Source organism: Peromyscus maniculatus, chromosome 16 (genome assembly GCF_049852395.1).
Source record: "Peromyscus maniculatus bairdii isolate BWxNUB_F1_BW_parent chromosome 16, HU_Pman_BW_mat_3.1, whole genome shotgun sequence".
NCBI classification, from domain to species: Eukaryota; Metazoa; Chordata; class Mammalia; order Rodentia; family Cricetidae; genus Peromyscus; species Peromyscus maniculatus.
Genome location: NC_134867.1, coordinates 31,892,022 through 31,916,541, shown reverse-complemented (window position 1 = coordinate 31,916,541; position 24,520 = coordinate 31,892,022). Strand labels below are relative to the sequence as shown.

Below are 24,520 nucleotides of genomic sequence, written 5' to 3'. Positions count from 1 at the left end.
AGTTCCTTCACCTTTTTAATATTAAAATCTCTCCTATTACCTATTACTGCTAATCTTTAAAAAAAATTCTGATCCACATCCTTTTTAGGAATTAGGTCACATTACTTCAGCTTTTAAAATTTGAAGAAGTATAATTAGATGAATCTTCAAGACTTCAACAAGCTTCTGTTTGAAACCAATAGATATGTGGTCATTTTGTTATTAATATTGATAGGAAAATAGATAGGTATAAAATCAGACTACAGACAGCAGAATTGAGTTATATTGTACTGTTTATAAATTTGTTAAAAAGCAGATTAATCTCTGTTTTGTATGTAAAACAAATATACTTGACCTGATATAACTGATGTCTTTTGTCATGAGTTGTACAAATGTTTTTTTATATAATTAAAAATATGTTGATATTAGGCCGGGCGGTGGTGGTGCACGCCTTTAATCCCAGCACTCGAGAGGCAGAGGCAGGCGGAACTCTGTGAGTTCGAGGCTAGCCTGGTCTCCAAAGCGAGTTCCAGGAAAGGTGCAAAGCTACACAGAGAAACCCTGTCTCGAAAAACCAAAAAAAAAAAAAAAAAAAAAAAATGTTGATATAAGAACATGAGTCACAAAGAAAATTTCTAATTCCCATCTGGTTAAAACTCAGCGAATTACCACATTATGGAACAAGAGAGGTGGCTAAGGTTGGTTGTACCATGAATGCTCCTGAAACATCAGCTACTTGAAAATTCAGTCATTGTACAGTGCTGTTTGTGAATCAGTGATCGGTGAGTCATGTTCGTAGATGTGACAAGGAAGAGACAATGCCATGTTCACTTGGACTTGGCATACTTCTCTACTGACAAGTAATCGTGGCCATTTGCATGTCCCTACCTGTGCCATTTAATTCATAGGCGTTCAATCTGTTCTTGATTTTCAAGTGGGTTCCAGGACCTTGTGTTTGTCTTTTAGAGTTTGTCAAGGTTTGGAAAGAAGCTTAGCAGTTAGAGAACTGGCTGCACTTCCAGAGGAATCTGGTTCAATTCCCAGCACCCATTTGTTGGCCCACAAATGTCTGTAACTCTAGTCCCAGTGAATTGGATGCCCTCTCTGGCATCCACAGGCATGTGATACATATGTGGTACACAGACATACATTCAAACAAATAATCCTGAATAAATAAAAATCTCAAAAAATATTTTATATATTTAAAAGATGTCGGATGAATTGAGCTTTACTTCATGTGTTATTATTATCATTATTATTGTACTACTGTGCCACATGACTTATGTGACTGACTCTTGGTTTACTTAGTCAAAATTTTCTGCAAATTTTGACCATTAAGTACCTATCACCCTGCTTAGAATTGTTAAAAAAAAAAAAAAAAAAAAGATACACTGACCATAACATAACACATAACAGTAGCTCTTCCCCGGTTTCTTAGAGTATCAAAGGTTATTCCATTTTGTAGATCCTGAGCTCATAGACAGTGTTCAGGAATTCTGTGTGTTTTCTATGTGTATGATTAAATGACTTCCTCTGTTCTGATTGCCTTTATGTATACATGATTTCTAACTACTAAGAATTCATATAGTCTAAACCAGTAACTAGACAAAAATAATCCTTAATAGTCATTTATATTTCCTTGACATGGAAATGTCCTTCATTGTGTTTGTTGGCAACACATTTGACCTTTCCTAGAACTGAACCCAGTGGCTAGAAACTCCAAATTATACAGTATAGATGAATAATGCACAGAAAACAAGTTGAGGGGCCGGAGAATTTGCTCAGGAGGTAAGACTGCCTGCTGTACAAGAGGAAATGAGCTTGAAAAATTGGCCAACAAACCCTGTGAAAGTCATGTATGAGCACATTTTCAGACAATTCCAGCATCGGTGTGTAGAGAAAGGCCCATGCCAGGAGCTCACTGAGCAAGAGCAAAGCTGGAATGACAAGCTTCAGGATCAGTGAGGGACCCTGTCTCAAGACGTAAGGTGGAGAGCAAGAGGTGAAGACACTCAGCAACCTCATCTGGCCTCCACATGCATGTATGTGGGTGCGTGCTTGCATAGACGCCACACATACACACTCTGTGTGCACAAACACGAAAGTGACTGTGTAGACTGTTAGAGTAAGAAATGAGTTAACATGAACATTTGGCAAAGTTGGTGAGTGTTGGGAAAAGAGAACAGTATAATCCAGTCAAGGGCATCTTTATTTCGCTGCATTTGCACAGTGCGTCCACAGGTGGAGCCAATAGTCAGGGCTAAACTTACATGGTCAGGCAATGCTTTCGCCTTCGCTGACCTTGAACTCTGATTCCCTTGCTTTTGGAAGCCTTAAGTCAGGTGGCATCGTCTTCTCCTCTGACCATGTTCCTCCGTCCAACCATCCAAGCAGACACTGGGGCCTGATCATGAGGTGGTCTAGTCCAGTGTCCTAATGTCTTTAAAGTGATGGTCTCATTTGAGGGCATCAGTTTTCCCAGCATGGAGAGTATGGTCTGGTTCTACAAATCTTTTCTTGGATCCCATCATGCCTTTCAGCTTTTCTTAAACTGCTTTACTTTCTGCTCAATTTCTTCAGGCTTAGTTACCCTCTGTGGTATAAATTTTGCTGCCATTCTGCTCAGTGTCTTCCCCAGAATGCCAACTCTCTTAACCTCTAGCTAACCCTGAAGGCATCTCACTTGTCCTCTGCCATTAACCCTGAATGGTCCATTTCCCCTTTTTTTGAATGCAGTTAGCCTCTGTTGGTTTGCATTTCACTGTCCATTTGTCCCAACTCTAGTACAGGTGGATATTCTTTTTCCTGGTCGTCTTAATGTCCAGCACCCATTCTAAGTCTTCTCTTACAGTAACTAAGAAATCCTCGATATTCAGTTTATACATTTATCTTAGCACAGTCTTATTTAAAAAACTAAAATTACCAATGGTTCCCATAAATTTACAGATTCCATAGCAATCTCTGCACACCAGGAATTAATCTGGGTATCTGGAATATTCATCAATGTGTGCCTGTGTGGAGTGTGACAGATGCCCCGCTTAGAATGCAATGACCTCAGAGAGAAAGTTCAGAATTACAGCTGGCATTTTAAGGAGGGGAAGAAATGAGGCCAGCCAAGGTTCACTTTGAGAAGGAAGGGGTGATGGGCATTTCAAGAGGTGGCAAAGCAAATGATAGGACATGTGATGTTCTGTCTAGGACATCAAGTAGTTCAGGTCATTGACTTTGGAGTAGGCAAACTGACAGCCGCTGAATCTGAATTAACAGAGGCCAGGGAGTGAGAGTGTTTAGTGTCATCTTGGAAACTGAAGGTGGCTTTACAAGGAAGACTCACTCTGGTACAAACTTAGAGAGTGAGCTGAGGCTGGAATGGTCCCAGTGCAAAGTGTTTTTGGGCCATAATAACGCAGTAGCAATGGAAATGAAAGCACCACTATGTGCCTCACACTAGGCCTGGACAGAGAGAGTTGGTGACCCTTAGAAGGAAGGGAGGCGGAGCCACATCTTAAAGGGACACAGCACAGAGAAGAGTGGGTTACTGTAGGAAAACAGCCATTCTGGTTTTCAAGGTTATTGAAGAATACTTAGTATTTTCAGTTTGTTATAATAAATCAAAAATGTATCTCTTTTCCAAAAAGCATAGTTACTTTGTAGATTTTGCCTGCCTTCTCAGTATTTTCAACGAATCTTATTTCTGAGAGATCATTGTACCTAGGGAAAAAAAATAACAAACTTTTCAGTTTACAAACAACCTAAATGATATGCTCAGCCTGACCAGCCTCTCTGGCTTCCCATTGTGCACCAAGCTTCCTGGGCTGTTAATGAACAATGTGTGTAACTCAGTCCTGGCAAATGTGGATCTTCAACATTTTTTTAACCTTTTATAATCATCCAAAAGATGTAAACTTGATGCCTGCCTTCCCTAGAACTTCAAATGTCCTTTTTGACACTTGACAATCATTGCCATGACTCAAAGTCATTTCTCTTAACTGTTCTCTAAGCAGCAGAATATTATAAACATAGGGATTTACTTTGTGTTGATGCTGAGTTTGTGGTAAGGTATTATAAATAGATGTATATTTTATTATTACAAAGTTTTCCAAGCATAAATTCTCTATTTTAGGTAGTCAAGAACCCATTCTAGTATGATTTTTTTTGGTGGGGGGAGGTATAATCTAATTCTAGACCAAAGCATCATATATTTCTAGTGAAGAAATTAGGATGTAGTCATGAACTACAGTGAGAACAAGAATTTTTTTAAATTAAGAAATTGTCTATGTCTTAAGAGAGAGTATAGCAGAATCACAGATCAGAATATAGAAGTGATCCATGCCAACCATGTATGCTGATAGTCTGGCTCATCACAGCATATGCACAGCTGAGCATTAGTGCTGCCATTTTTCATCCATTGACAGACAGTGTGTCTCACCCCATATATTTAAAGATAGCAAGTACTTTTTGGATGTCTTACTCACCATCATGAAAAACTGACTTGAATTCTAACTAGACATACATGGACATAATCTTTCTCTGTTGTTTTCTGAATATAAGGGTGAGCATCCAACTCAATTATACATCAAATTCCCGGGAACCAGAGTTATAGATTGTTGGAAGCTGCCTTGGTGGGTGCTGGCAATCAAACTCAAGTCCTCAGCTAGAGCATCCAGTATCTTAACCACTGAGCCAACTTCCAGCCCCTGCTTCGTCTTTCTTCAGAATACTTATTCCTTCTTTACAAATTGTGAATTTGTTTTTATATCTATATATACACATACACACACACACACACATATATTCCTATGTGGACACTAGAGTTAAAAATGGGATAACTTCTGTCTTTCATGAGCTCATAATCTAATAAGGAAGAGACATATCAGATACACTATTTTTGACAGTATAACCACCCTGTGTTCATAATGTACCATGTCCATTATGCAAGCAATACATTTCATTCTGTAGTCCTGTTTTAGCCCCAGAATTTCTGAGGCTAATCCTGAGGGTTATGACCAATGAGGTTGTGGTATGATGAATGGTATCAGTAAATTAATGACTGTATCTTTATAGAGAATTAGTATATTATGACTTTTACATCTATTTCCTTCACCTAAAGTACATATGCATTGGATCAAGAAGACTGTACCAGGGAGGGAAGCAGTAAGAGAATTATTCTTGACAGAAGGATCTTAACTCTGTGAAAATTTTTGAGGAAACCCTGGACAGTGTGTATGGTGTGCACGTAACACTGGTCAAAGCTTCGAATGAATAACACATCTTGAAAAATTGTGCGAGCAAGAGAGAAGATGAAGGTCAAGCATTCCGTAGAATCTTAATCACAGTATAAAGTATAGAGTCTGACTTATAAAATGAAGGAAAAGAAAGGAAAGAAATGGCATGCTAAAAGATGAGGAAAGACTACAAGAAGTGAGGACTTAGTTAATGCCAGCTGGGAGTCTTCATGCAGAGAGAAAAACACCATCCTTTAATGAATAGGGAAGGTTGGCCAATGAACAAACATATTAAAATATTATGGGATATTTTGAATAACAAGAGCCCTCAGCTCCACTAATGTTTAACTAGAGTTAAATTCCATTCAGTAATTTAAAAACATTAAGAAACAAAAGCATAGGCCCAACAGTCAATTCAGACCTAATTTGATTTCTCTTATTCTCTGTCCTTTAATTAATTTGAATTGATGAATAAGAAGTGAGCAAGGACAAAAATAGATTCTTCTTCTTCTTCTTCTTTTTTTTTTTTTTTTTGAAGTGGAATATGTTTGAGGCACACCTTCTCAAGCTGAACAGAGAAGGAAAATTTCCACTTTATCATCAGCTGTTTGGAGTTCTGTCTGAACGTCTATGGTATTTCTCATTGTAACCATATTTAGTTGTTTCAGTAGCCCTTTCTGCTGTATGCAAACACTTTTTGAGAATTCACCACAGTTGCAGTTAATTCAGCAGAGATAATACACAGGCCTTCTGTGTGCCCGGATACAGGAAGTGTGTACAAGGATTTAGCCTCAGGGAGCTGCCTGAAGACTGTGCTCTCCATTAATGACCATAGAGTGCCACTGGAGACTTTAACCAGTGTCGTTTCCTGGAAATATGCTTGCGTTTTCTAATGTGCTGCCAGAAACAACCACAAACAAACAAACACCGGTATGAACCAGAAAGGTATTTCTAGTTATGTCATAGAAGAGAAATCGTGAAATCAACTTAGCTTGGTTTAAGTGTAAGGAGGAAAAAAAGGTGTGCCGCTGAGTTAAGGTGACTGAGAAATGCCCTTGTGAGTTGCTTTCTTGTAGACACCAACCAAGGAAAGTTACAGTTTGTAAGTGGAGGGGTTTTAAAGATGGTAATGTGTGTGTGTGTGTGTGTGTGTGTGTGTGTGTGTGTGTGTGTGTCTGTCTGTCTGTCTGTCTGTCTGCGTATCATACTTTTAAGGGCTACAAAGCATTTCCACAACAGAAAGAATTTTGGTAATGTCAAAACCAGAGAAGCAAATAGAAAGCTGGTGAGAATGGGGTATTTTTTCACCTCAGTATCTTCAGTGCCTATATGGAACTGCCCAATGCTTCACTGTTGAATAAAGTCAGTGAAGGAATAAACAGATGCAAATTCCTAGGAAGAAAGCTAATTAAGAATATCTTCCTTATTCAAACTGTATTGAGAACTTCTGAGGCCATTTTCTGTGGGACAAAAAAAAAAAAAAAAACATGCTTTGGACATATTCTAAGTAAAGACATCACCAGACAAAACAAAAGTGATTTGTCCATACTACAAATGCCTAGTTAAGTGCCCATTATCCCATTTGAAACCATACTTAAATAGAAAAGTAAATGGCTCCTGTATGGGCTGATAGAATAAGTGCTGCTGAGATGGAAAACTACTCAGACACAGAGCTGAGTCCAAGGCAGTGAAGATTCTTCTCTTGGCAGGGTGGACAGTGGAATGAACGGAGGTGGGATGAGATCCAGTCGTCTCCTCTAACTTCTCATCTCATTTCAGTCATCGCACAAATAGTAACGTAATAGTAACAGTAATAGTAATCATGGAGGCAAGCTTTCTGAAGAAAAACCATTTATATAACCAGTCCTTTGCTGTCGTAACAAAATCCTAGGTGGCTCAAAGAACATACATTTGCTTTTCATAGCTCCAAAGACAGGGAAGTCCAAGATGGCAAGGTCAATATTTGTTGAGCCCGCTCATCTAAGCCTGATTGCTTTCCTAGACTCCCCATCTCCAAATACGGCAACACATGGTGGAAAAGATGACACGTGTGAACTGTGGAGAGGGATCCTGAACATTTGGTCCATAGCACACGAAGGAAGAAAGGAAGACACACAGAAACGTTAATAGGAACCCGGGTCTAGTTCCCCTAGTATCTCAGTAACAAAGCTAGGCTTCATTTCTTGGATAATCTTTGCTAGTATATAAAAGATGCACTAAAGTTAAAGACCATGTTAATAAAGTATTCCGATGCATAAGTGAGAAATGTCCCCATTTTATACATCTTAAAAAATCATCCCTACTCTAAACTTTCTTTTTAAATGGGATATGCCAAATCTTAAGGCTTGATCCAAGCTGTTGATTTTTACCTGAGATGGACCCACACTCAAGGTCTCTAAAGGGCAGACTCTACCTTTTTTTCTTCCCTTCTCTCTCCCAGTAACAGTTTGCTTTGCTCCAAATAAAACCAGAGAGTTACAGGCTGTCTTGCATATTTCCTATATTTAACTGAAATGGGAAAACATGAAAATGAAATGTTAAATATGTCAGTTTAATGAAGTGAGTTGGGATATATAATGTATACTAGATTTTTTGAGATATATGGAATAAATTAAGAATTTTGTTTTCAAGGATTAGTTTAGGTGATAAACCAAGATAGATAATTGAATTGTGATTATTGTTCATTGGAGTGAGAGCATAAGGTTAGATTTGTCTGGGGAGTATGATACATCTATTACTGTGTGTGTGTGTGGATTTATACACAGGGTATAGAAGCATCTAACATATAAATATGGATGATAAATTCCAAATAAAATTAGGGCTAGGTCTACTTAGCAAGCATATGTCAACTTTGCTCTTTCCCTCCTTGTGTCTGGGGGCGGGGCGGGGGGGGGGCTCTGCTTGCTGTTTTCTAAATTTCCAATTGACAAATGTCACTCCCTAGATGAGGCAGAGAGCAGGCATCCAATTGGGAGCCTTCCTTCGAGCTTGGTGACCCAACTTGGCGGAAATATAGAGAACGGTTCAGTATCTACTGTCTGAAATAACAGAGACTTGGGCCTTGGTTACTTGATCAAATCTCAGTTTCTGCCATTCATATGATGATCTACGCCCCCTCTCAAACAAGAAAGAAATAGGCACCGACCTTTTAACACTTGAGCAATATTTTGATGAAAAATAAAGGGAACTTCAATATTTAGGAGGAAAATAAAACTGTAGTTGTAAACTAAATTAATTCTTTCTTTGAGGTTCTGGGGTCTCTTGCTTCTAGGTATAACAGCTTATCTTTAAATTGGAATTTCTCTCTAGATCCTGAATTTTTTTTTTTTTTTTTTTTCCTACATGCAAGCTTGGTTTTCTCTCTTAGTCTCTCTGGAAGACACTTAACAAAAAAACAGTCTTCCTCCCTACTACAGATCTGTTGAATACTGGCTGTCTTGCCCCTCTGGAAGGCCGAGATGGAGCACAATTCCCCAAAGGTCTCAAGATTTTACATAGAGCCCCACCCACAACTTATTCCTATGGAGTTTAAACAAACCACCACAATTCACTTCTTTCAGTTCTCAGCAACTCTAAAATATGTTAATTATTTGTACATTAAGAGTACATGCAATATATTAATAGTAATGGCAAGTTTCATAGATATTCTTAACCTAATTTTTTTTACATGAGACATTTTCCACAAAGGAAGGATATTATTGACATATGAGTTCGAGAACTTGACAAAGAATAATTAGTGATTCAGAGATCTTTATTCCAAATTTGCAGGGTTTTCCTTCTCTCATCACCCCTATAAAATAACAGCAATTGTAGAAAAGTTCTGAGGTGTTTAAAGAAAAGGACTCGTGGTTCAGGTTGGAGTTTTAATAGGCCAAATGCCATCTGTCTCTCCAATTTGTAACATTTCATTATTAACAAGCCCAGAAGAAGGAAGCAGTCTATTTCTGTTGTAGGGACAGATTTCTGTCCATCTGTGCCCGCCTTGTCGCATGTCACTTGTACTTTGGATCTGCATAGCTGTGAGGCAGTGGAGACGGAGGCCGGGTCAGGAGGTGGAGAAGCCTGTCAGGGCGTTGAGTCCCCAAGCCTGTGACAACTGCCTAGAACAGCTTCCAGAGTGTCCTGGAGGCCATCATTCTGGTGTGCCTTGGAGCTGGGCCTTCCCTGATGTCATTTCACAGAAAAAAAAAAAATGTTAACTTTTTCCACTTGAAAATAGGAGACAAAGAATTTAATCTAGGATATGACTCTGGTTAGTGCCAGGGTCCTTATAAGAGGGGCTTAGTTTTCAGTCTTCAAAAGTGTGAACTTTATGGTGATTTTGTTGTTGTTGTTGTTGTTTTGTTTTCTTAATTCCTTGGTAAGGAACTCGGCATCGAGGGCAGGAGAGCACACGAGAAATTATTGTATGGGAAAGATGCTGAATGCCGGTTCCATACACTGAGACTCGGCCTGCCCACTCTGAACCCTTTGTCCCTTTCCCAAAAGTCTTAATGCGTTGGATGTCTAAGTGCAAACGTTTCTTTCCTCTCCCCAAAGTGCTTACCAAATTGTGGTGGAGCAACTGCACCCACATCGGACCAAGCGAGAAGCCGGGGCCATGGAGTGCTACCAGGTGCCCGTCACATACCAGAACGCCCTGAGTGGGGGTGCGCCCTATTACTTTGCGGCAGAACTCCCGCCTGGGAATCTTCCCGAGCCTGCCCCCTTCACCGTGGGGGACAACAGGACCTATAAAGGCTTTTGGAACCCTCCTCTGGCTCCCCGCAAAGGATACAACATCTATTTCCAAGCGATGAGCAGTGTGGAGAAGGTGAGATTGTGTTGAGATTTGGTTTTTCCCTTGATCTTAAGTAAAACTACGGCTGTGTTTTATAAACACCCAGTGGCCTTTGTCAAAGAAATGGGGGGGGGGGGCGGGGGGCAGGGAAAGAAAATGGATGTGTAGCGTCTCTTCTGTGATCAGCAACGTGCAAGCTGACTGAAGGGCCGAGGCTGCACGCCAGCAGCATTTCACAGGATCCCTGTTTCCTAGTAACTGCTGCAGCTCGCTCCTTCTTCAGGAATGCCCACAGTGCAAGGGTGAGCAAAGTGATTGGAAAAGGTGGGTGTGCTGCCACCGGGGACTCCATCCCCCGAAAATTCCCGCCATTGTTTTGCCTCACCGGCTCAGGAGTGGCCCCTTCAAAAGATTAAATTTACTTCAGGATAAACAGAATACACATTCCACAGCGGGCTAATAAACCCTTCTAAGCTTGTCAAGGGGTACAAGCCAAATAGTAAATAACAAGTAACAAGCCTCTGATTACAAAGTAATGGGACGCCTGCGGTCCAGCTGACAGAAGCTGAAGGGGAAGGCTGCCTGCGAAGGCTGGGTGCTGAGCCATTACCGAAGTTGCCTGGCCCGGTCCGCGGATGCCCCTCCCTTTGCTATTTTGGACACAGTTGTTTTTTGAGCACTGCCGCTGATCCCAAATGAATATTGAAGAGGAAAGCACAGCAGGGCACGTGGAGAGAAACAGCCTAGCCTTTTGCTGTCCTGCTGTTTCCCTCTGAAAGACTTTCTTTCCCGCGACTTACGACTTACGTTGTTTTTATTTATTTATTTCTATTTTGGACAAAGGCGGGTTGGGTAGCAAAACATGTTGAGAAGGGGGACTTTTAACAGTTTCGAATCCAGTTGAACACTGGCATTTTTTTTTTTTATGGACTCGGAGCTTACGGGAGAAATGGTTTGGTTTTGTAGAATGGGTGGCATCTGGGAGACGATATGGGACAACCAATTGTATGAGTCATATTAGCTCTATCTATCTATCTATCCATCCATTTTCTCTAACATGGGACCCTCAGCCCATCAGGTAAAGAGATCTATATTTAGGGTAGGTCTTTCTGCTTCAATTAATTTATAGATAATACCTCACAAACATGCCCAAAGGTTTGTTTCCATGGTGATAAATCCCATCAAAATGACATTCAAGATTAACAAACCATCGATACAAACCATACCACACACATCTTCAAAAGTACTTGTCTAATTAGGTTGTTCATAACAGAGACACGATAAAAGTTAGTAAGCACTCCCCCCCCTCGACCCCCGCCCCACGCGCCCCAAACACAAATAGCACACAGGTAGGAGACAGTTCTAGTTTGACTTTTCATCTTCAAAGAGGTGATAGTTTCCAAATCAACTCTTGTTAACCTCTCTAATAGTTTCCAAATCAACTCTTGTTAACCTCTCTAATGTGTGGCAGGCGTGCATGAATGCATGAACTTACAGGGGATTTTCTCTGACATTCTTAATCTACACCGCTATTTGACCAAAGTTCAACAATGGTTTTCAACCTGTGGTTCAAGAACCCTTTGGGCATCGAATGACCCTTTTCACAGGGGCCACCTAAGACTGTCAGAAAACACAGATATTTACATTATGATTCATAACAGTAGCAAAATTACAATTATGAAGTAGCAATGAAAATAATTTTATGGTTGGGGGTCACCACAACATGAGGAACTATATTAAAGGGCCGCAGCATTGGGAAGGTTGAGAACCACAAATTTAGAGTATCTGCAATACATTTTGTGTCATTCACAAAGAGTTTTAACATTGATGAGCCTCCACACTAGCAGAGGCTGGTAATGCCTACCAAGCCTGCTTTTAGGAGATCAGAACTCCTTAGGGTCTTACACTGGCACCTGGAAGTCTCTTGCAGCCTTCTCTGAAGGTCAGCCACAGTGATGAAACAAAAAATGCACGTTTCTTCTTCCAGTTCTGTATGTGACATACTTTCAAAGTAAATGCTTGGGAGGAAATTATATAAATTTGGTTTATTTATTAACCTATAAAACCACTGAAGATAGAGTTATAAATGCTTCTTGAAGACAGCCTCTTTTTCAGAAAAACTTGTGTTTGTGGTATGTGAGCCCTGGCTAATGCAAGTAGAAGGCTGGAACTGAGAGTACAACATTAGACAGATCCAGGATTGCACAAAAGCAATTTATTAGGATCCTGTGGACAACAGTCTGTCCATACCCGGAGGCAGAAGGAAGGGGCCTGTGTGCTAGACCCTGTCCAGCTATAATATACCCAGATCTCTTCATAAGCTATGTTGTTCAGTGTCCCCTAAGCAACAGCCCAGGTGGCAGTGACCAAAGAAACACACCATTCTAAGGCCTTTGTCCTGTAGGGTTTGGGACACGTGGTAGGAGTGTCTGAAGGGCACACTGGCTGTGTTGATCGTAGTGGTGTTAGTCACAGTGATGTGGACACGCTAGCCTGTTTTTCTTACTGGCTTTGACACCTAAGTATTGAATATTCAAAGATACACAGAACTGCAGGGCTAGATACCTGTAATCCTATCTCCATTATCTCTAGGGAGACGAAGGGAAAACTCATGCAGGAGAACTATGTAACAAGACTTGGTCAGGGAGGAAGGAAGAGGGTGGAGGGGGAGGAAGGGAAGGAAGCAAGCAAGCAAAGGCAGGCAGAGATAGACTATGACTGAAGTAGGTGTCTGAGAAGGAGACCAGAGCCCAAGACAGCTTGTGGACCTTGTGTCTCTTTGTACCACACAGGATTAATAATTCCTGCTGTTTCTATTTTCTCTATCTACCTTGGTAAGAAGAGGTAGGGGAAAAAAAAAACAAACCTGTGTTGGAAAACATTTAGTTGCTGACAGCTGAATTTAAAGGAAGGAAAAAAACAGATAAATTACATTTAAACTGCTATGCGATGTCTTGATGATATTTCTTAACAACTATCGCTTAGCTGTTTAGTCTTGCCAAGATCCAAGTGAGAGTATATAATGTTCAGGTTTGTTCAACATCTGTAGCTATCTGAAGAAATTAAATTCGTATTTGGTTCTGATTTATATTAGCCTTACAGATACATAGATCTTTCTAATAGCTTAAGCAGCAACAAAAAAATGCAAATAGGTCATACAACTTGTCTCTGCCATACCAGCTTGCTTTATTACAAAGTGAAACAGATATACATATCTTTAGAAATTACTAGGAACTTTCCTAAAGTTTTTGAAATATTATCTAAGGCTATATGGTGAGAAAGAAATGCCCTTATTATTATTATAATGCTCTAGTCATCATCTTATTGTTTAACCCTAAGTGTATCTTCATAATAGTTATAATAATAGTTTACGGAATAGAAAACATTGTCTATACATTGATCATTTCCTTTTGATTTCACTCTACCAGGAAACTAAAACCCAGTGTGTACGAATTGCTACAAAAGGTAAGAGATTTGGCTTGCTTTTTTGCTTTGTTTTGTTTTGTTTTTATTTTTAGCTCCATTTTCTATTCCTTTCCAAAATGAAAGAGTTCTGTTCCCGGCTTCAGGCCAATTAAATGTGGTGTTTCTATTACAGGGTATTTGCACTGGCACCCAGTTAAACCCCAGACAAGTTCTCTGACTCACTTGGGTGTCTTTAAGACAAAATGAGAGTCCTACATTCCATCACTAGCGCTGAACTAAAGGAATCTTGTTGTGATAAGAAGATGGATTTAGAAACGTTAGCAGGGCTTATCCCTGCATTTAGTGCCTGAGAGGGCTTATGCTGCCCATCAGCCTATTTAGAAAAACTCCGCCATAACAGTTCAAAGTACAAGTCACTTACTTCAAACCCTCCATTCCTTTGTGTGATAGACAGATCAAACATGCTCAGCTCTGATGAGTCTACACAGTCAGGTGATCACTTCATTTGTATTTGGTTCTGATTTAAAAGGAACAAAGCTAATTCAACAACACATGAGCCCTGGTGTGGGCGAACAGCTCCACGACTTCATCACTTGAAGGAAGACGTTTTAATTTTTCTTTTTGATTCAACTAATGCTGGGAAATTATGCCTGTGAAGGCTGGCAACCAGAACACTGCCTGCTGACCCTGGCTGCCATGACTTAGTTAGCTGGCTTGATAAGAAAGCATGTATTGTCATCTTTAAGTGGGTATTTGGCGTTTCACATGGGGAGGAAGCTCCGATGCCTCTGCGTGTATTGTCCTTCGTTTAAAAACTGAATGGCCCAACAAGCGAGAGGCCACTGCTTCGTCTATTCTAGCAGAGAAGGAAGAGCTGTCTCCATGCCTGCTTGAGCCTCCACAGAGGTTGGTTCCTCTGGGAGCGTTGTTGCCATAGCTAGCTAGTATTTGATGCACATTTGTGAGCGTAGCTGATTCACAGGGGTGACGATGAATAGCCATATTCTGTTGATGTTGGCACCTCTCCTTTCATCTTTTCCTCCATCTATCAATCTGCTCAATTAGCATTTGTTTTTCTCTTGATTTGTGCAGGCAATAAAGAGTTTCCCCTTGACTCATGGGACTAATAAAGAAACTTCACAGATGGGGAAAAAAACCCTACTGATTCCATTCAGATACTAAGATTCCTCAGGATAGTTAAAAAATAAGTAAACAACTCCAGTGAAAGAGAAGAACAATATATGCAGAGGCATCTAATGTGCAAACAGGTTTTTTGTTTTTGTTTTTCATTTTTAGGGTTTGGCTTGTAAATCAGGAGTTAAAGTCGAAACTTCTAGAAGTTAGCTGTGGAAGACATTTAGCTATGTGTCACCTCTGCTTTTCTAGATTTAAAGCAGACACTAAGAATTTAAAAGGTTTTCTTTTCAGGCTGCTAGAAAGTTCTTTAGACAGGAAAAATAAATAAAAGGAAAAAAGAGCTACAGTAATTGTAACATGTAGGATTTTCTTCTCTTTTACTTGGTTTTGCATCAAGTGTTTTGGGGTCACCATGTCCCCTTTTGGATACCAATAAAAGCATGATGACAAATATTATCTGGAATTTATGCTCCGGGGAGGTTTATAGATCATGGAATTCGATCGAAGCATGTGACATGGAACATTTATGAGCAGCCCAGAGGGTGCTAAGAAGGCTTCCTTCCGTTTGTGGTTATTTCCCTTGTTCTCATGATTTCATCCTGAGGCACTCAGGATCTCTGGTTGACAGAGTGGCATCCTAAGTATGAGAAGGACTCTGGCCTTAGTCTGTCTGAGGTTAGATCTTGATCTTGCCTGATAGCTTCGGGCAAATTACAATAGCTCCATTCACCAAAGGAGAGTAACAAAGTGCGTATCCCCCTGTTATTTTGAGGATTCAGGGAACGTAGAGAACACTCCTTCCTCATCTGGGATTTTTCTCCCATGATTTAAGTGATCTGTGGCAAATCATAGCCTGAAAATATTAAATGGAAAATTTGAGAAATAAAAAGTTCATAAATATTCAGTTGGGCAGGTCACTGGCAGTAGCCTAATGAAAGTTTTCACTCTTGCTCTACCTGGACCCCAGTCTACCTTTGTCCACAGCATTCTTGGGGAATATACCACCCACCTGTCAAGTAACTTAGTAACCACCTTGACTAGCAGATGACCTGTGCTTGTGTTCAAGAAGCCCTACTTTTCTTTAATAGTAGCTTCCAAGTGCAAGAGTTAATGGTGACAGCTGTTATAGTCTATTCCTGTAATTGTTCTATTTCCTTTATAGTTGGTAATCTCATATCTAATTTATATTAAACTTTACCATAGGTATATACATGTGGGAGAAGAAGTAGCTGCAGAAATTGATATTATCTGTGCCTTTAGTCATCTCCTGGGGTTGTTGGAATGCACTCGCCACAGAGAAAGGGGCTATTATACACTAATTGTGTTTGAATGAGCCCTAGCATATTGTAGATATTATACACGTTACCAGGTGTCTTCTCACGTCAGGTATAAAGTGCAGCATTATCCTCTCTAACGGACTTCCTTAGAGGCTCATGGAGGAGCCTCTATTTTCCATTTCCATTTAAAATCTAGAAAAGTGCTATGGTAAGTCCCTACATCAACATGTTTTTCTTTGCTTTTGAACCACGTAAATCATTGTATGCAATTATGATGGGAAAAGGACCATAAATTCTAAAGTAGACTTAAATTGGAGATAGAAATTTCTTGATTATAAAATTAAAGTTTTTTTATGTTTTAATATTTCTAACTAGATCTAATCCATTTCTTGCTCTGAATTTTGACATTTTTCTACCTATGAAAAACCACACTTACTAAAGTAACATTGTCTTATTATCTGAGTACATGCTAAACTAACACCATACAAATATGGTTGCCTTTTTGTCTAAAATTTTTTGTTATGAAAATAAAATTTTTCAGTCAAGGCATCTAGAAGACCTGCTTAAGGGTCAAAATGATATAACCACACTGCCTGTGAAGAAAGCTTCCAGTAAAGGACTGGCTAGTTAAACAAGTGTACACTTTCATTAAAGACTGATTAAACCAAATACCTGAGATATGTGTGCTTCACTGTACTATATTTTTTAGATGTGTGGGCTTTTCTGTTTTATATGTGTGTATATAGATAACACACACACATACATACACACACATATATACATATGGGCTCAAGAGTAGATTTCTTAATTTTTTTTAAAGGTAACAATGAGAACTATATGGGCATGAGGTAACAAATTAATGAGAACTATATGAGCATGGGTAGAAACAATGCTGAGTTTCCATAGGTGAATCTGTGGCAGGTGGAAGGCTGCCCCTGATTCTCAGGGAAACAAAAAACATTTCACTTCTCAGATAGTGTCAACAAGAGGACAGCCAAGCTAGAAATGGTTGGGCTGACCAGAAAGATAGGAAAGACTCTGTTGTATCCTGTGTAGCATTCGTATGGACACATCCTGTGTTCTGCATTCCTCAGACCCTGCCTTCATCTTCACCTCCATACCCTCAGCTAGAAGTACTGAGAAAGTAGGATCCAACTCTCCTAATGTCCTTCATCTATAAGTCAACTTGGCTGGGAAAAAATGGAGGGGGTGATTCTCTAGAGTTCCAGATGTCTCTGCTGTAAGACATTCTAGTTTCCAGTGGTCTTTTATCATTAAATTTTGATAGACAATATGTATTCATGTGTATTTTTAACTTAAATACTTAGTCAAGTTTAATTCTATGATTTGATAGTCTCATATATCACTATATTCCAAGAACAAGTACAAGATGAAAGTCTTATTATGTACAACAAATATTTGTTGAATTGGTAATTGAATTTAAATTTGAGGTGCATGTTTTTGATTTAATATTTAATCAAACTGGTTACAGCAGTGCCTGCAATTCAGAAAAGTATCAGAGCATGTGTGTGTGATGATTCCATTTGCAGGTGGGGTTGTTTCTTTGTTTCTTGAAATGTGAATTTATAGGTCACCTGATATTTTACCAAAACTTTCCAAAGCTGAGATTCCATGTGAGTCTATAGTTAATTAGAAATGGAATTTGTAGACTAGTGTATATTAAGTTTAATGTAAGTTTTGTATGAATGAGTTTTCCACTGGAATAAGTGAGAATGTATGATCTCTTCATCCACATGGCTGTTTGTGTGCATAACTAGGAAGACAGTTTAGCTGAAACTCTTCACCTTGGTCACTGCAGTTCTTAGGACTGTGTGCTGTAATTCTGACGGTCTCCAGTATGAAGGTAGTAGTCTAGTGTCTTAACAAGAATTAAATAGTTTGATGTATTCAAGCAGAAACTCTAAAGGAAATCTCTTTCTACTTTGATTCTGTATGTAGTCATTATGATAAAAGATCAAAATCCCTTTAAACTTCACACAAATGAGTGCTCCTTAGCAGCACAAGAATGTTTTGCCAGTGTGAACCTCTCTGACTTCAGTTGGATGTATTGAAATATTAATTGCAACTGAACATAAGAACTCTGAATATTAATTATAAAATTTAAGCTTAAAGGTAACAAGGGTTATTGCTGATTTTTCATTTCTTATTATTTAAATCACTCTTCAAGTTTTATGTCGGTTACCCCAATAACCACTACATCCCAGGAATATTCTTTGTCTCATGTTTTACTTTTTCTTAAATTCTATGAGTGTACAGGGTTCCTTCATGAGTAGAGTTTCAACACATATACACCCATGTATTGCTCATGAAAGAGGAAAGGCCCTGAACTTCAGAGGGTCATATTCACTTTCTCCCCAGCTCTGCACTTGCTTTAATATTTGAGAGAACACTGTTTGCATGTGGATTGTTCATTTCTTCAGCAGCCTTAACAGAATCCATAAGTCTATTCTTGTGGTCTACTTACTGATCAGACATGGGTAGATAGTGAGTGGCCGAGAAAGTCCCTATTAGTCAACATTGAACTCTAGCTGCATATTCTTGCAGTCAACACGTAGAGATAACTCCAGCATTTTCACTCTTTGGAGTTAACTTGTTTTGTGAGATGACTTTGCTCTGTCACCAGCACTTCCTGAAAAGAGATAATTCACATACATGGCAAAGTTGAGACAAAGGATGGCATTATAGCCCAAACTGTCCAAGCCATCACCAAAACCTATGGGACAGACCCAAACTTAGATACACTTTTGTGCCATTGCTTTGTTTTTAACCAAAATCACTGGGATTTGGAGAGGACAAATGTGCTCCAGAGAGGTTCATTCTTATGCCATAAACATATTTAAACACTAATTAAATGGCAGAATGGGAAAGGGCTAGTGGCTTAGACTAGTTGATTGGAAACTTTTCCAAATTGGCCTTAAATAATCAGAGGCTCTTATGAAACTACAGATTGGTGGATTATGGTTTTTAATAATGGATGCAATCAACCTCCTCAGTTCAGATAACCTGCTCGAACTTGATTCATATTGTTGATAATCTCTTTTATAATGTTGAGTTAGCATATAATGTGCATAGTGTCAGCATCTTCACATAATTGAAAGGACATTGTTCTTATTCTTTATGAAGCTATGGGTTTCTATGACCACAGACTTAGAAGTATAATTCATTAGGATAAAGTTGATATTTTGACTTATTTTCAATAAAATTCTTTTAGTATTAAAAAAAGTTCAACTTGAATCATAATACTGCAATAAAGTATTTGTGAGAAACTAGAAAAAGAATAATTCTTAGAGAACTGATAATCCAATTCAGAAAAACATTAAGTATAGATAATATAGGAGCCACATGGGGGTGGTGCACGCCTTTAATCCCAGCATTCGGGAGGCAGTAGCAGGCAGATCTCTGAGTTTGAGGCCATACTGGTCTGCAGAGAAAGTTCCAGGACAACCAGGGCTACACAAAGAACCCAGTCTTGGAGAAAATAAAAAATGAGTTTGGATTATATAGAACTAGTATTTTAAAATATCTAATAGCTTAGCCTGGTATGGTAGTATTTAGTCATAATCTCAACACTTGGGAAGTAGAGGCAGGAAGATCACCATAACTTCAAGGCCAACTGGGCCTATTTGGTTTGTACCCAGCAAATACGGGCTACTGAGTAAGATTCTCTTAACAAAAACAAAATCAAATTTAACAGCAGCAAGCAGAACAACAATCTATGAATATACAATACATCTAATAAAAAACAGTAAGAGTACAGATAGATAATACATCCACCCTACAAACTGTAGTAACAAAGAAAACAAAAACATTTTAATATTTTTTTTATTTTTAAAATGGTAATATAGCTACATCATTTTCCTTCTTTCCCTTTTTTCACCCCAGCTCCTTGAATTCTCCTCTCAAATTCACTTCCTGTGTTTTTGTTATTAGTTATTATTTTACACACACACACATACACAAACACACACACACACACACAAACACACTCCTAATGCATAAATACAAACTGCTCAGTCCACATAATGGCATCTGTGTATATATGATCTCAGGGCTTTTGGTATTAGATAACCCATTGGGAGACTCTTCCCCAAGGAAGGTCTTTTCTCGCACTCTCCACATTTTCTGCTTCTTTGTCTGGAGATGAGATCCTGCAAGCTCCCCTCTTTCCATGTTAAGATGTCCATTGGCGTCATTGTTCAAGTCTTGTTTAGGCACTCATGTTTGTGAAACTTCATGATTGGAGTCTTTGTGACATTTCCAGGAGATGTAATCTCATGGTAAACTTCATCTTCCTCTGGCTCTTACAATGCTTTCCCATTCCCTTCTACAGTGATCCATGAGCCTTAGGTGCAAGAATTGTAGAGCTCCAGAAGTCCAGTTGGCTAGAAAGAGGAGGGTTTGTATGAGGGAGAATTGTTGAGACCAAGGTTGGATAAAGCACAGGGACAAATAGCCAAATGAATGGAGACACATGAACTATGAACCAATAGCTACGGGGCCCCCAACTGGATCAGGCCCTCTGGATAAGTGAGACAGTTGATCTCTTGTTCTGTGCATTTCAGTTGTTTTTGTTGTTGTTTTGTTTGTTTTTTGTAATGGTCCCCTTCTGTTGCAAAGAGAAGTTTCTTTGATGAGGGGTGAGAACTTCATGTATCTGTGGGTATAAGGATAGGTATTTATAGTATAGGTAGGAATTGCACTGAAAATATTTAATCAGTTGTCCCAAGAAATAGTTTTTTTCTCTTTTAGTGTTTGAAGAAGAGAATCTCAAATTATATACATGTTATATATGTATATAATCAAAGAAGTAAAAAATTCACCAATGAAATGTGACTGAAATGAATCTAGTTGGAAGTGAATACTTATTGGTAATAAAAGAGAGAGTTCTGTGTGGTGATTTCGTGATCCCTATTAGATAAAGAATGTCCATAGACAGTAGTCACAGATGGTCTTCTTTATCTCCCCAAAGCCCACTCCAGCTAGACAACATTGCCTCACCTGGCTTTTGAAAACATTCTAAAAAGGATTTCTTGAAAACCCTCTTTAGAACTGTCTAAGAAACAATATCTATTTAGACTTTTGCCTTTAGAACAAAGTACTTGCTTACAACACCATTTATTAGTAGTTATTCTCTGTAGAATCATAAAGCAATTATGTTTTCCTGTTGTCCATACATGCTTTCACCATTATTTTATACTCAGTATGTATACAGCTTTGGCTTTTATTATCTTACCTGAATAGATAAATAGAGCTGTTCAAGAGCCTATTTCAAACATGAGAAAATAAATCAACAAAAAATTAAACTAAGTAATGAAACTAAGTGATAACATGTAGTTTGTGAATTTTAGAGACATAATATGTAGAAGCAGAATTGAACAGAAGGCTAAAGGCATTTAGGAAGCATATTTGATAGGTTTAGTCCATAAAGACCCAACCTTAGGGCTTTTATTGCTGAATTTTCCTTACACAGATTTGTTATGTACTGACCCTAGCTAAAAACCAGAGAAATCGAAGAGAAGATAAGAAAGGAAAACAAAGGGAATCTTCACAGAGGTGCTTATGGGTCCCTTCACTCATGGTTAAGATGAGCATAAAGCTAGGTGAAGAAAGAGGAAATGAAGGTCTCACCTTGCCCAGGCTCATCTCAGGACTACATTGGGATAAAAAACCTATCCAACTCTTCCCTCCGATGTAAAATTTGAGCCATATTTACACTACACAAGTAAAATTAATGTCCGCCCCCTTTTTTTTTGATTCCTGGAGTGCTATGGGGTGCATATTGTTTCTATCACCTCAATTCATAGAGAATTCCTGGGAACAGTACCGCCTCAATTAGAGCAAGCACACCAAGCATCCAAATGCTGGTCTCTACATGCCATTGGCCAATGAAAGTAACCTGGGCTTCCTAGGGAAATGAGTGATTCCAGCCAGGGAGCAGGGACAGTATCAGTGAAACTGGAACTTTTCCTTTGTTTTATTGGGAAATGAGATGGGTGCTTTTTGTAGCCTGAATACCCAAGTGCCTCGAGCTTAGGTATCTAATGGAGAATGTGCTTTGAGATTGGTATTGGATTGCTCTTTCTTATAAATATAATTTACAGCATTCTAATTCAGCATACACACACACAATCATGTATGTCTTAGCAGCTAAGAATCTTAGGGATTTTTGTTGTTGCTTTGCTTGTTTTGTTTTGTTTTTTAAGAATATAATATAGTTATTTATATTATATATAAATTATAATATTTAATATTATATATAGCATATAATAATAATAAATATGTAATGTTATAGTTATAGCATTTCTTCCTTCCTTTTCCTCCCAACACAACTTTCCATATTGCTTTTCCTGCTCTCATTCAAATAATTGCCCTTTTTTTCATAAATTGTTATTGAAGGTATAAATGTATAAGTACACACACACACACACACACACACACACACACACACACACACAGAGAGAGAGAGAGAGAGAGAGAGAGAGAGAGAGAGAGAGAGAGAGAGAGAGAGAAATTCCTAAATACAACCTGCTTTGTCTATACAATATTACTTGTGCGTGTGTGTATTTAGGGCTGACCATTTGGTATTGACCAATTGTTGTACTCTTTCCTGGGGGCGTCTATTTCTCCCACTCTCAGAATTAGCAGCTAAGACTCTTATGCCACAATGTCTATAGTTTATACGGTGGAAAAAAAATTGCAGGAAGAAGTATTTTACGGGGTAACAGTTTATTGTTAAAAGTACTTTTCTAGGCATATATTAATTAACATTGAACTAATTAACAGGACATCCATTTCAGTTAAACTTTTATTTTAATCTTTCAGTTATATGTAGAATATTGTGTTATGTAAATTTTCCCATATCATTATAGAGCTGTATACTCATTTACCTATAATTATCTTCAGACTATAGCAGACAAGTATTGGTAAGGACCAAGATGCTGAATAATTCTCTACAAAAAGCTAGGAAACAAATTTTAATCACAAAGATAATCATTTTAAACATTTAAACACCAGCATATTAGGAGAAGAGATCAATATTTTAAAATTATATGTAGAACATACAAACATTAATATTGTATTTGCGTTCTTCTTTTTCTCTGTTTTCTATTTCCCAATTTCGTCATAAAAATAACTTCTCAAAAAGCATTTTCTCTATACTCTTAATTTTGTCAAAACCATTGTCAAATCGTCATTGGTGCCCGTCTCTCTGAGGATACATATGGATGAAAATGCTGTCTCAAGTGACCAACATTGAAAATACCCAAACCCATGGAGCTGTGTCCAGTTGTGCAGCATGCAGGAACTGTGTGGCATGCTCCTCTCCTGCAGTCACAACTGCTGAACTTGAGCCTCACGGATGTCTCCAAACTCTTCACCCTTAAATAGCTACCCGGGCCTCATCCCTTTCAAAACATAACACCAAAGGATGCCTTAGCAACAGAGATGGGATTAAAGACAAAAATCCCTAAGTGGGCTTCACCCACTAAAATCCTAACCACAGTTTCTTAGCTATTCCTGTGAGATTGTTTTGCAGTTTGAAACTAACCTATGATAGTTTCATTCTGCCAGTGAAAAATTCTGCACAGGGAGCTGGAGAGATGGCTCAGTGATAAAGAGCTTCCATTTCCAGCACCCACATGGTAGCTTACAACTGTCTGTACCTCCAGCCTTATGGGATCCAATGCCCTCTTCTGGCCTTTTAGAGTACTAAGGCACACATGTGGTGTGTAGATGCAGGCAAAACAACCACACACATAAAAACAAGTAAATTTTTAGAAAAGAAAAAGAAAATACTCTGGGCCAGAATATGGCTGGTTTTTTCTTTGGAGTAGATTAGCTGTGAGGAAGCTGTCAACCCTTCTGAAAATTGTCCCCAGAGAGAGCAAGTTGTCACTTTTCCTGCATGCCTGAGCAGTGTCCTTGATTGTACCAACTACACTCACCCTTCCTGCAGAGAAGAAACACATGCCTCTTCCTATGCATTGTCTGCGCTCTGGATTTCAAAAATTAATCTGATTTGAGGTATCCTTTTTCATTAATTCAGAGGAAGAAAGCTACAGGAAAGTACATTTAATATTAGAGTTTGGACTAGAGCCTGGGGAAAATGAAAGCATCTCTAAGTGAAGTCAAGTCAGGAACAAGTAATTTTAATAAAGTTTTAAGTATCATTATGATTTACACGAGCAGCCTGTTAGACACCAGTATTTTCATTTACTCTGCTGAAGTTCATAACATAGTAAACTTTATTTTAAATGGGGAGAAATATTCTTAAAAATGGATAGCGAATAGTTTTATAAAGCCTCTTTGCAAATCTAAAGTACACTTTGTCGCTGAAAAACTGGAGTAGACAACGTGCACTGTTTCCACAATGGATTCAAAGACTAAGTGGCCACATAGTGTATTATTAAGAAATCCTCACCACAGTGATCTATCTGGATGGAACGTAAGGTTTACATGGGTGGAGGCATGACAATCTGCTTATATTTAAATCTGCACCTGACATGTAACATAAATCTGTTCATCGTATTTAAATAGATGAACGGCTGAATGAAGTAAGTGTATTCCATTTTACTGTCTGCCTTACGAAATTATTCTATTACTCATTAGGACTATACTTTTCACTTCTCTGAAGCTATACCAGGTGCGTTGTAGCTAGGCTTCTTTTTGGTGACTAT

General features: G+C 38.7%; 1 protein-coding gene across 10 annotated transcripts in view; it reads left to right on the top strand.

Annotated features, from left to right (window-relative positions):
• The window catches only part of Ptprk (protein tyrosine phosphatase receptor type K), a 537,607-nt gene that overhangs the window by 428,439 nt on the left and 84,648 nt on the right, over nt 1-24,520 (top strand). For all 10 annotated transcript variants that reach the window (XM_042262160.2, XM_076552564.1, XM_076552562.1 and 7 more), the window contains exons 12-13: nt 9,744-10,017; nt 13,413-13,449. In XM_042262160.2, the coding sequence (XP_042118094.1) occupies nt 9,744-10,017; nt 13,413-13,449 (311 nt within the window). The remainder of the gene's footprint in view (nt 1-9,743; nt 10,018-13,412; nt 13,450-24,520) is intronic.